Genomic DNA, 13,201 nt, shown 5'->3' on the forward strand with positions numbered 1-13,201 from the left:
CTCCTCCAGCTTACTCCACCAGACTCACATCCCACCAGCTTTACTCCACCAGACTCACTCCCCCAGCTTTACTCCACCAGACTCACTCCCCAGCTTTACTCACCAGACTCACTCCCCAGCTTTACTCCACCAGACTCACTCCCCAGCTTTACTCCACCAACTCACTCCTCCACTTACTCCACCAGCACTCACTCCCCAGCTTTACTCCACCAGACTCACTCCTCCAGCTTAACTCCACCAGACTCACTCCCCAGCTTTACTCCACCAGACTCAAACTCCTACCAGCTTTACTCCACCAGACTCAACTCCTCCAGCTTTACTCCCCAGACTCACTCCCCCAGCTTTACTCCCCCAGACTCACTTCCTCCAGCTTTACTCCCCCAGACTCACTCCCCAGCTTTACTCCACCAGACTCACTCCCCCAGCTTTACTCCACCAGACTTCACTCCCCCAGCTTTACTCCACCAGACTCACTCCCCCAGCTTTACTCCCAGACTCACTCCTCCAGCTTTACTCCACCAGACTCACTCCCCCAGCTTTACTCCCCAGACTCACTCCTCCAGCTTTACTCCCCAGACTCACTCTCCAGCTTTACTCCACCAGACTCACTCCTCCAGCTTTACTCCACCAGACTCACTCCCCAGCTTTACTCCCCCAGACTCACTCCCCAGCTTTACTCCACCAGACTCACTCCTCAGCTCTCCCACCAGACTCACTCCCCAGCTTTACTCCACCAGACTCACTCCCCCAGCTTTACTCCCCAGACTCACTCCTCCCAGCTTTACCTCCACCAGACTCACTCCTCCAGCTTTACTCCCCCAGACTCACTCCCCAGCTTTACTCCACCAGACTCACTCCACCAGCTTTACTCCACCAGACTCACTCCTCCAGCTTTACTCCACCAGACTCACTCCCCCAGCTTTTACTCCACCAGACTCACTCCCCAGCTTTACTTCCACCATACTCACTCCCCCAGCTTTACTCCCCAGACTCACTCCTCCAGCTTTACTTCCCCCAGACTCACTCCTCCAGCTTTACTCCACCAGACTTCACTCCCCAGCTTTACTCCACCAGACTCACTCCCCAGCTTTTTTACTCCACCAGACTCACTCCTCCAGCTTTACTCCCCAGACTCACTCCTCCAGCTTTACTCCCCCAGACTCACTCCCCAGCTTTACTCCACCAGACTCACTCCACCAGACTCACTCCACCAGACTCACTCCCCCAGCTTTACTCCACCAGACTCACTCTTCCAGCTTTACTCACCATACTACTCCCCAGCTTTACTCCACCAGACTCACTCTCCAAGCTTTACTCCCCCAGACTCACTCCTCCAGCTTTACTCCACCAGACTCACTCCTCCCAGCTTTACTCCACCAGACTCACTCCTCCAGCTTTACTCCACCAGACTCACTCCCCCAGCTTTACTCCACCAGACTCACTTCCTCCACGTTACTCCACCAGACTACTCCACTCCCCTCAGCTTTACTCCCCAGACTCACTCCTCCAGCTTACTCCACCATACTCACTCTCCAGCTTTACTCCACCAGACTCACTCCTCCAGCTTTACTCCACCAACTACACTCCCCCAGCTTTACTCCACAGACTCACTCCTCCAGCTTTACTCCACCAACTCACTCCCCAGCTTTACTCCACCAGACTCACTCCTCCAGCTTTACTCCCCAGACTCACTCCCCAGCTTTACCCACCAGACTCACTCCTCCAGCTTTACTCCACCAGACTCCACTCCCCCAGCTTTACTCCCCAGGACTCACTCCTCCAGCTTACTCCACCAACTCACTCCCCCAGCTTTCACTCCACCAGACTCACTCCTCCAGCTTTACTCCACCAGACTCACTCCTCCAGCTTTACTCCACCAACTCACTCCCCAGCTTTACTCCACCAGACTCACTCTCCAGCTTTACTCCACCAGACTCCATCCTCCAGCTTTACTCCACCAACGTTCACTCCCCCAGCTTTACTCCACCAGACTCACTCCTCCAGCTTACTCCCACCAGACTCACTCCCCAGCTTTATCCACCAGACTCACTCTCCAGCTTACTCCACCAGACTCACTTCCCCAGCTTTACTCCACAGACTCACTCCTCAGCTTTACTTCCCCCCAGACTCACTCCTCCAGCTTTACTCCACCAGACTCACTCCCCCAGCTTTACTCCACCAGACTCCACTCTCCCCAGCTTTACTCCACCAGACTCACTCCCCAGCTTATCCCACCAGACTCACTCCTCCAGCTTTTACTCCACCAGACTCACTCCTCCACTTTACTCCCCAGACTCACTTCCTCCAGCTTTACTCCACCAGACTCACTCCCCCAGCTTTACTCCACCAGACTCACTCCCCAGCTTTACTCCACCAGAACGTCACTCCTCCAGCTTACTCCACCATAACTCACTCCCCCAGCTTTACTCCACCAGGACTCACTCCCCAGCTTTACTCCACCAGACTCACTCCACCAGCTTTTACTCCACCCAGACTCACTCACCCCAGCTTTACTTCCCACCAGACTCACTCCCCAGCTTTATCCGACCTCCCCCAGACTCACTCCTCCAGCCTTTACTCCACCAGACTCACTCCTCCAGCTTTACTCCACCAGACTCACTCCCCCCAGCTTTACTCCACCAGACTCACTCCTCCAGCTTTACTCACCATACTCCACATCCCAGCTTACTCCACCATACTCACTCCCAGCTTTACTCACCAGACTCACTCCTCAGCTTACTCCCCAGACTCACTCCTCCAGCTTTACTCCCCCCAGACTCACCCACCAGACTCACTCCACCAGCTTTACTCCACCAGACTCACTCCTCCAGCTTTACTCCACCAGACTCCACTCCCCAGCTTTACTCCACCAGACTCACTCCTCCAGCTTTACTCCACCAGACTCACTCCCCCAGCTTTACTCCCCCGACTCACTCCTCCAGCTTTACTCCCCCAGACTCACTCCTCCAGCTTTACTCCCACCAGACTCACTCCCCCAGCTTTACGTTCCACCAGACTCACTCCTCCAGCTTTACTCCCCCAGACTCACTCTCCAGCTTTTACTCCCCAGACTCACTCCCCAGCTTTACTCCACCAGACTCACTCCCCAGCTTTACTCCACCAGACTCACTCCTCCAGCTTTACTCCACCCAGACTCACTCCCCCAGCTTTACTCCACCAGGGACTCACTCCTCCAGCTTTACTCCACCAGACTCACTCCCCAGCATTTACCTCCACCAGACTCACTCCTCCAGCTTTACTCCACCAGACCTCACTCCCCAGCTTTACTCCACCAGACTCACTCCACCCAGCTTTACTCCACAGACTCACTCCTCCAGCTTTACTCTCCACCAGACTCACTCCCCCAGCTTACTCCCCAGGACTCACTCCTCCAGCCTTACTCACCAGACTCACTCCCCCAGCTTTACTCCACCCAGACCTCACTCCTCCAGCTTTACTCCCCCAGCACTCACTCCTCCAGCTTTTTTTACTCCCCCAGACTCACTCCCCAGCTTACTCACAGACTCACTCCCCCAGCTTTATCCACCAGACTCACTCCCCCAGCTTTTACTCCACCAGACTCATCCCCAGCTTACTCCACCAGACTCACTCCCCAGCTTACTCCACCCCAGACTCACTCCACCAGCTATTACTCCACCAGACTCACTCCCCCAGCTACTCCACCAGACTCACTCCCCAAGCTTTACTCCACCAGACTCACTCCTCCAGCTACTCCACCAGACTCCACTCCCAGCTTTACTCCACCAGACTCACTCCCCCAGCTTTATCTCCCACCAGACTCACTCCCCCAGCTTTACTCCACCAGACTCACTCCCCAGCTTTACTCCACACCAGACTCCAACTCACTCCCAGCTTTACTCCACCAGACTCACTCCACCAGCTTTACTCCACCAGACTCACTCCCCCAGCTTTACTCCACCAGACTCACTCCTCCAGCTTTACTCCACCAGACTCACTCCACCAGCTTTACTCCCCAGACTCACTCCCCCAGCTTACTCCCCCAGACTCACTCCTCCAGCTTACTCCACCAGACTACACTCCCAGCTTACTCCCCCAGCTTTACTCCACCAGACTCACTCCACCAGCTTTACTCCACCAGACTCACTCCCCCAGCTTTACTCCCACAGACTCACTCCCAGCTTTACTCACCAGACTCACTCCCCAGCTTTACTCCACCAGACTCACTCCACCAGACTCTTACTCCACCAGACTCACTCCCCAGCTTTACTCCACCAGACTCACTCCCCAGCTTTACTCCACCAGACTCACTCCTCCAGCTTTACTCCACCAGACTCACTCCACCAGCTTTACCACCAGACTCACTCTCCAGACTCACTCCACCAGACTCACTCCTCCAGCTTTACTCCACCAGACTCACTCCACCAGCTTTACTCCACCAGACTCACTCCTCCAGCTTTACTCCACCAGACTCACTCCCCAGCTTTACTCCACCAGACTACTCCCCAGCTTACTCCACCAGACTCACTCCCCCAGCCTTTACTCCACCAGACTCACTCCCCAGCTTTACTCCACCAGACTCACTCCACCAGCTTTACTCCACCAGACTCACTCCACCAGCTTTACTCCACCAAGACTCACTCCTCCAGCTTTACTCCACCAGACTCACTCCCCAGCTTTACTCCACCAGACTCACTCCCCAGCTTTACTCCCCAGACTCACTCCCCCAGCTTTACTCCCCAGCTTTACTCCACCAGACTCACTCCACCAGCTTTACTCCACCAGACTCACTCCCCCAGACTCTTACTCCACCAGACTCACTCCCCCAGCTTTACTCCACCAGACTCACTCCCCAGCTTTACTCCACCAGACTCACTCCACCAGCTTTTACTCCACCAGACTCCACTTCCCCAGCTTTACTCCACCAGGACTCAACTCTAGGCTTTTAATGTGGTGCAGTACCCGTCTATACCCACTATCAAGATAGGGCCCAGCCAATCCCTGGCAGCCGATAGCCCTGGCCCGGATCAGCATAACACACAGCACTGTGTCAGCCCAGTGGTACAAAGCGGTCCATACTGGATGTGTATAAGAGACAGGCCTAACACACACACAGCACTGTGTCAGCCCAGTGGTACAAAGCGGTCCATACTGTAGATACACATTACGTTCATTAACAGTGCCCGTCAGCCTGGTTGAGTGGATAGTGGGCTTCTTACACACACCATTTCTCCATTACTCTCACTGTTAATGGGCTCTAGAGGGYGGCTGCTTTCCCTGAGCTTTGTCCCAGATAGTCTATTCAATGTTTCAGCAATACCAACACATTACATGACCAGCAATAGTTCATTATACAGTATTCAACACTTCTGCATCTATGATACTTTACCAAAGAGCCATCCACACTAATGCCTCCAGTGATGAACGGGTTTTAAAATGCAGGTAATAACCAAATGTTTATCTCCGGAGCAATATAAAGCCTGGGGTGAGTCTACCCGACGACGGGAGAAATTTAAATAAACCAAAACTTTGACAAGCAAAACATCACATGTGATAACTGCTTCAGTGATCATCCTATATTTACATAAAGAGAAAGGAGGAAAATAAAACATCCTTTAGAGCCTCGACTTAATTTAGAGGCAGAGATTTCCATATTCATGAGGTTAAAAGATGTGAACTTAAGCACCCTGTTCCTCCTGTGTCAGGAGCACCAGCCGTGGCTCCTCCAGCCGTGGCTCCTCCAGCAGAAAACACTAACAATTAGGCTAGCCTGTCAGGTGTAGCGGTAATTGGACAGGAGGGATGTGTGTGTGCGTGTGTGTAGTTAGGGTTGGGGGTATCTGTGCAATGGGTTTGGGGTCCTTCAACTCCTGGTGTATTGTGGGTAGGAATGGATGCTAATTATGTCGACTTCAAAAAAAAAAAAAAAAAACGCAATTACTGAACATCTTTGGGAGGGAGAAAGAGTGAACCATAAAGACTCCGGTTTCTTATGTGTCTATATTTGTGGGTTCTGTTGAGAAGGAATAAGATATGGTGGATTTCTCTACTGGGGCCTGAACCCAATGGTTTATAGGTCCATCTAAGCTTGTCATTTCTCAATAAAGATACACACCATCACCSTTCCTCACCGTCTCACTGAAGCACATATCATTCTGAAGTCTGGTTGTTCCATGTACTYCTGTGTGCTCTGGATCAAAGTTACCGCAACTTYGATGGTTAACCAAAATATTGATATGATCATATATGAGATAYGATTTGTGGGTTATGACTGTGGCTGMGRCCTGAAGACTTGTAGAGCAACCACAACCCACAGCTTTAGGGTTACTGGACCCCCACAGACTTCCCTGGAAGGCTCTACAACAGAGCCCAGTGTCTGCAGTGCTGTCTGTGCTCTGACTGATTTGTCTCTTCTTGGAAACCAGAGAACTAAAGACCCTGTCCTTCTCCTTCGGAGAACTCTTGTGTTGTTTCCTCTCTACCTCGTCATATTTATTGATGAGGTGACTCCTTTTTGTACTTCCAGAGGCAACAATCTTGCTTACTGTGCACCAATCAATAATTCACAGTGTCTTAAAGACACCTTCCAATGTGCTGTTGACTGTTGGCTCCAATACGGCACAAACACCTTAATTACAAACGCTGGCTGGAGAAACACAGGAAAGACATTTCTGCTGTGCTACTCAGGACGGTTGGATCCATCTTGGATTTTATGTGCAAAAAAAACTAAAAACACTGCCTCTGAAGCACCTGCCTGTGTATAGGCCGAATGCACAGTCATAATGCATTATAAGACATTATATGCCTTCATAACAGCCCAAGGCTCCTTGACAAATGCTAGTTAAAGTGTTATAAGCATTTCTAACACCCTGGACAAATGCAAAGAGACAGACAGACAAAGAGGCTGCAGTGTGCGGTCTAGGAGAGTCTCTAGGTAGGGGTGTGGTGTGGCCTCACAGGACGCTCCCTCAGCCCTTCTCCAGTGATAGCAGCTAGAGCTGCACATGAATAGGCTGTGAACGGAGTCAACAGCGGTCAGATGTACAGACTGCTTTTCAATTACCTGGCGGTTAACCTTGCCCACCCAGAGGTCCCCGACGTCACAGCACACTAAAATAAATAAATAAATAAAAAGCAGCACTATATCCTGTCAGTATCCTTCTCTCTCTGTCTCTACCCTCTCTGTCACTCTCTCTGATCGGTCTCTTTCTCCATTTTGTTCTCAACACCCCTCTCTTTCATCTCCAACTTTTATATCTGTCATCAATATTTTAACATTCATATTGGTATATTGATGTGTGTGTGTGTCTGCCAATGGAGAAAGAAAAAATCATTCCAATCCCTCTTGTCACCTAGGAGACCGTGAAAATTCCTACCATGCATCTCTCTAWCCCCCCTCCATTTATTCATTTCCTCCCTGGCTGGGATTGACACCTGACGCTAGCTCGTCACAATGGTACACGKTTGCGGGACACTCCGGAACGATGGCTCCCATTTCCCAGACTGTCGGAATTTGCATAATCACTCTAATATCCCAAACGGCNTCACAATGGTACACGGTTGCGGGACACTCCGGAACGATGGCTCCCATTTCCCAGACTGTCGGAATTTGCATAATCACTCTAATATCCCAAACGGCCGGGCTGATTCCTGCGCAGGACGCTGTCAATCATCATTAGAGGGAATCAGGCATCCCACTCAGACGCAGAAACACAAAGCACAGACAGCACGGCCCACAGACAGACAGGCTAACTAAAGCTAAATCACCGACTCTGACTGCGGTAAACACACAGCTCCACAAACAAAGACAAGACAAAACCCTTACAATGTTTAACAATGACAGAAACCTGATATGGTTGAATGAGAATGACTGTGTGTTGTACTAATATTAATATGAATGTCCTTGTTCATAATGTTCACCATGGTGAGGAGACCCTAGTGTAATGATAGAGGGAGGGACTGACCTGTCGGAGTGGGTGGTGTGGTGAGATGGGACAAGGGGGGGACAGGGTAGGATAAGGGCTGGGACCAGGGCTCTAAAGTGCGACCATTTTGGTTGCATATGCTCAAAAATCTTTTTGCTGTACGACCTGGAATTTTATTTTGGGGGCACCAGTGTGACTGCAAAAACATGTGATCACCCAGAATAATTGTTATGATTAGGCTTCGCTGTACCGCTGCCTCCGAGTGCCATACTCGCCAGCCCAGAGAGCAAATCAAGTGCACCTATAGGCCTACAGCTGGCCAATCGGATGGCTCAGATTACCGTGTCTGCAGTCGATGCCCAGCAAAATTGATACTGTGAGATTTTAAAACCATGACTAGAGAGCAATGAGCTGCTGTTTTTATGAGTGAGTTCACATTTACAGTTTTATTCAGCACTGTAACCACTTTTTATTGAACACTTTTATACGCCATTAAATGAGCTTCTCCCTTCTTCCACTCGCATTTCAACCAGCACGGCAGCTGCAATGAATGAGTAGCAAAGCGTATCGAAATGCTTGCATTGTTATTACTGGCAAAGTGTGTTTATTTTTATATGAAGGAATATTTCACTTTCACTGGTCAGAGGAGTAACATGTATTTGAGCTTGTGACTCGAGTTTCACCATCAGCTGGATGACGTCCCTTTTTGGTCAGAGTCAGTCTCAGCAGAGGGAGGGAGGAGCAGAGGGATGGTGAGAGGCAGACCCTCTGCTGCGCTCCCCCCCGCTGAAACTGACCATCAGTCCAGTGAAATTTTTAAAAAGCACTTTATTAAAATGTATGCTCACTCAGCTGGGCCTCACAAGTAATACAACAACTGATCTATTACCGGTGTGATCATAAACTATACGTTTTGAAATACTTAAATCATCTGAGAAGAACAACATTGGCAGGTCAAATCAAGCATAGCCAATATGCAGTGATAATGTATTGGGCCTGCACAAACCTCATTGTTACAGAACTGCTTTTAATAGGTTATTGTTGGATAGGTTACCGTTTAAGTAAGGTTAAAAATATACAATAATTGACAATAAACAATGTCTTTAAAGGGTTATAGTTTCTAGCCATAGCATGTGCTTCAAGAGTAGATATAATTTATATATGCCCAATATAGGCTTTATCTGAAATCAATTTAAAAATATGCTTTTCTGGTGTTCCTACATTTTATTTTGTGCTACTAACTTTTTAAAGTTAGAAGCACCAGTGCTACCAATATATATTTATATTTTTTAAGAGACTTATGCTGAGACAGAGAGGTACTAACCTGTCGTAGTGTCCTGGCCACCAGGCTCTCCAGAACTGGTCCTCTGTCCTCGTGTAGCAGATGCACCTCGTCCAGAATGAGGAGCTTTACAATCTGGGACAGGGCCACGTCCCCAACGCTCTTCCTGGTCACCACGTCCCACTTCTCAGGGGTGGTCACCAGCATCTGGAAAACCAGATGGACACACACCGTCAGCGACAGACAGATGAACACAAACAGACTTGATTTTGTAGGTCGATCCAAAAGTACCTGTTCAGCCCCATATACTCCAAATCCATGACATGTTTAGGTCAAGGAGTTATTCATTACCATCAGACCAGGGTCCTGTGTTTAACTAGGGGACAGAGTTCTTCCTGTCCAGGTCACGTGATCAAGAAAAACTCTGGGCCCTACTCGTGTCATATACACCACCTGCAACCAGAGCACTCTATCCATCATCTGTGTTATCAACTCATCCCTCTCTCCTCTACACATCCCTCTCTCCTCTACACATCCCTCACTCCTCTACACATCCCTCACTCCTCCCTTGTCATCATCTCACCTGTTCCCGTTTAAAACCCGGACCCTTTGGGCCCTTCAGAACCATCGTTCTAGTGCAATTAAGCATCTGCCGATAGAAAAATAGAACAATGCATAATGAATGGTGTGTGAGCTGTTTGCCAACCCATCGGTGTGTGTGTGTGCATGCGCGCTGTCTGGGTGTGTGGAAATTCCTATTAGACACTTTTTGTAAAATCAGTTCATTAGACTCTAGTTTGCATTTAAATCCATCTGTCTAGCCATTATAGACTGGCGCTCCTTCCTAGCAGAGAGGAAACGGCCACACACACATTGCCATTAGAGACTGGCACGGCGCTCGCAGAGAGGAGAGAAGTGGCTGTCTTAATTAGGCTGCAGGTTCATCTAAATGGAAGCTCTGGCTTCCAAACCAACAACTAGCAGGCCACAGGGCTTTCTTTAATTACACAACAAAAACAATGACAAGACGCCATTTGACTTAACAGGAAACCCTCATTATTTTCCTGCATTGTTTTTATTAACATTGATATTGATCTCGTTATTTATTTCTATGACTGGCTGCTAAGTGTTTTACATTTATGGTTGGAGACACTCCCACGGATTGATTTCAGTGCTTCAAAAACCCTCCCCTAGATAAAATACAATACTTGTGAATATGCAGCGTTGGTGAAATAGAAGAGAGTGCAGTCCTGGAACACAATGGGGCGGATAAAGACCTGTGTCAAAGTGGGTTTCCATTATAGAACATTTACAATTACTAGAATGGACATCCACATTCAAATCAACGTTCCATGATGATCACGTAGAAATAGTGTCCTAGAACTGTTCTGATGTGCAAGTTGCAGCTCGTCTGTGGTGGTCAGACCCAGCCATATGATGAGTGGGGCTCTACCCAACGTGCACCCAGTGGATCAGAACAATTCTAGAACACACGGAGCGGTTTTCTTGAACACAGATTAAGCCCTGAACAAAGATCATACTGAATGGCGAATCGCCATTGAAAGAGCATTTTAGTCTAGGACTACGCCTAATGTGTGTCTGAGAAACGGACCCTATATTGCTATGTAATGTGACTCAGCCCCAGCTCCATGTTAACAAGGGGGGCTCTACCCAGGCAGCTCTACCCAGCGTGGTAACAGTGATGTGTGCAGCCATGTGGAACATGGGGCCATGGCGAGGTCTTCCCACACTACCACTTATCTACTAATTACCTGTCTGACGGTCTGTCTGTCTGTCTACCTGTCTCTGGCGGTCTGTCTGGCGGTCTGTCTGTCTGGAGGTCTGTGCGTGCGTGCGTGCCTTTCTGTATGTCTGTCTGTGGAGCAGAGCGCCAGGGGGCCACTCTGTCATTAAGTTAATATTTACTCTCTGGACTGAGGGAGAGGGGCTAGGAGAACCAGCGCGCCCACTGCTCATTCACCCACCCACCCACCCGCACACTGGCATGTCTGCCAGCCAGCAGCCACTCCAAGCAAATCTACTGTTACCATGGTAACTATCAGTGCCACAAAGAGAGAGGGGGTTTGTGAGGAGGGAAAGGTAAGAGAACTGTAGAACTGTTTCACTGCTTTCATACTGTAAGTGAACGACTAATAGCTTGTCAAGGCTACAAATGTATCCAACTGTGTTTGTGTGTGCGCACATCCACTGCATGTTTTTGATGGGAGTTGTGACAATAGCAGTGACATAGCAGACACAGAAATCAAATCGATGTTTATTTGTTGCGTACACAGATCAGCAGATGTTAAAGCGGGTGCAGGGAAATGCTTGTGTTTCTCGCTCCAGAAGTGGAGTAAGTTTCTAACATTACAACACTACTACAAGGAATGCATGTACAGAAGTAGTTATATATGGTGAGCTATGTACATATAAAGTCCTTAATTAGCTTAATTTCTCACAGATCAAATTCAATTTCAACAGAATAACATTGCAGGAATGCTAATCTTCTCTGTATTGAACTACAGCAACGACTTCACACATATATGCAAACAGTGAGAAACAAACACTGGTGTGAGTATGTTTGTAGGAGGGAGGGAGGGAGGGAGGGAGGGAGGGATCCTTTAAAAAGAATCCTCCTTATTTACCCTGATGTCTCTAGAGAGCTAACTTTATAGTACCTAGTGAACTTTAATGGAGTTGTTATTGGAGTTTTAATACATTTACTCCACACTAGCAGAAACAGGTCATTTCATGAAATTGTATTTCATCCAAGCTCTACAGTCTGGGTAGATAGAGAAGCAAGGCTGGTTGGTGGGAGTATGCAGAGGGTAAGGATAATATTGTTGAGCCTCTGCCAGTCCATCCTCATTAAAAGTGTGTGTGTGCCCTCTCTCTCACAAGGAAACAAACGCACGTACACACGCACGCAGACACACACCTCCAGATTAACTGGTATTGACCTAATTTCTCAAGATTCACATCTCCCCCCCCCTCTCTCTCTCTCTTTCACTCTGTCTCTCTGCTTTCATCTCTCTATCCTTAAGTACCAGGAGGTTTATGAACCTCTAAAGTCTAAGCTCTACTATCCTCTTTTGGATTTGCTAGATATGCTTGTTCTTGGCAACCTTTTCAGCCTACTCCTTCCTCTCCGTCTTCCTCTGTCTACCTCTCACCCCCTCCATCAGTGAGGGGCTCACTAGATGGGAAGGAGTTTAGCCTACATCCTTCACTCCACCCTCCTTTTTGTTTCACAAATCCCATTCATTCTCTTTTTCTACTTCCTGTTTCACACACGCAACATTGACTCACACATACAGTCAAACGCTCTGGGGGAAATAATGACTAATAACGAAAATATATACTTAATGAAATGAATATAAAACAAGGGAGAAGTAGTGGGAAATATGAATGATTTTACCATTGAGAGAATACACACCTGGTTAACAGAGCTATTGACAAATGCATTCGAGACAAGAACAAACTCATTTACAGGTCACTCACTGAGGCAAACAACCTAATTGGTTGATTTGCTGGGGAGCTGTTACAATTGGATTGGACAATTTATTCATCATTTTAATTGAAAGAAAACATCTGATTGGTTATGTCACTACGAGGATAACAAGTGGCAATCTAACAACATTATATTCATCATCTTCATTTTTTGAGTGGCAAGTTTTTCCTGACCACAGACACATTTCAAATATGAGTTAGTCTCAACTTATGTCAATCACATTTCCAATATATCCAGCCATCTTGGTAATTGGAGAGAACAGAGTAGTCTTTGTATCCATAACTAGCATAGGGCTCTTAGTTGAACACTTTGAAATGGGAGAGCACTTTAAAGGAGGTTGACTAAAGTACTGCTGGGTAATGTTGAAAGCATCTCCTCTCCCCCCCCCCGCGCTAAAATACAAGCACCACCTACAAAGGCACAAATACAGTGGACAATAAACAGGATATCAATTTGGTATTTTACAGTACAACTAACTGTAGTCACCATTGCAACTACAAATAA

At 48.2% G+C, this 13,201-nt stretch overlaps 1 protein-coding gene across 1 annotated transcript in view; it reads right to left on the minus strand.

Moving 5' to 3' along the window:
* LOC111964613 (activating signal cointegrator 1 complex subunit 3-like) overlaps window positions 1-13,201 on the minus strand; it is a 151,769-nt gene that overhangs the window by 84,832 nt on the left and 53,736 nt on the right. The window contains 1 exon segment of the mRNA XM_070443795.1: window positions 9,203-9,393. Coding sequence (XP_070299896.1) covers window positions 9,203-9,393 — 191 coding nt within the window.

This window comes from Salvelinus sp. IW2-2015, linkage group LG6.1, assembly GCF_002910315.2.
Source record: "Salvelinus sp. IW2-2015 linkage group LG6.1, ASM291031v2, whole genome shotgun sequence".
NCBI lineage: Eukaryota > Metazoa > Chordata > Actinopteri > Salmoniformes > Salmonidae > Salvelinus > Salvelinus sp. IW2-2015.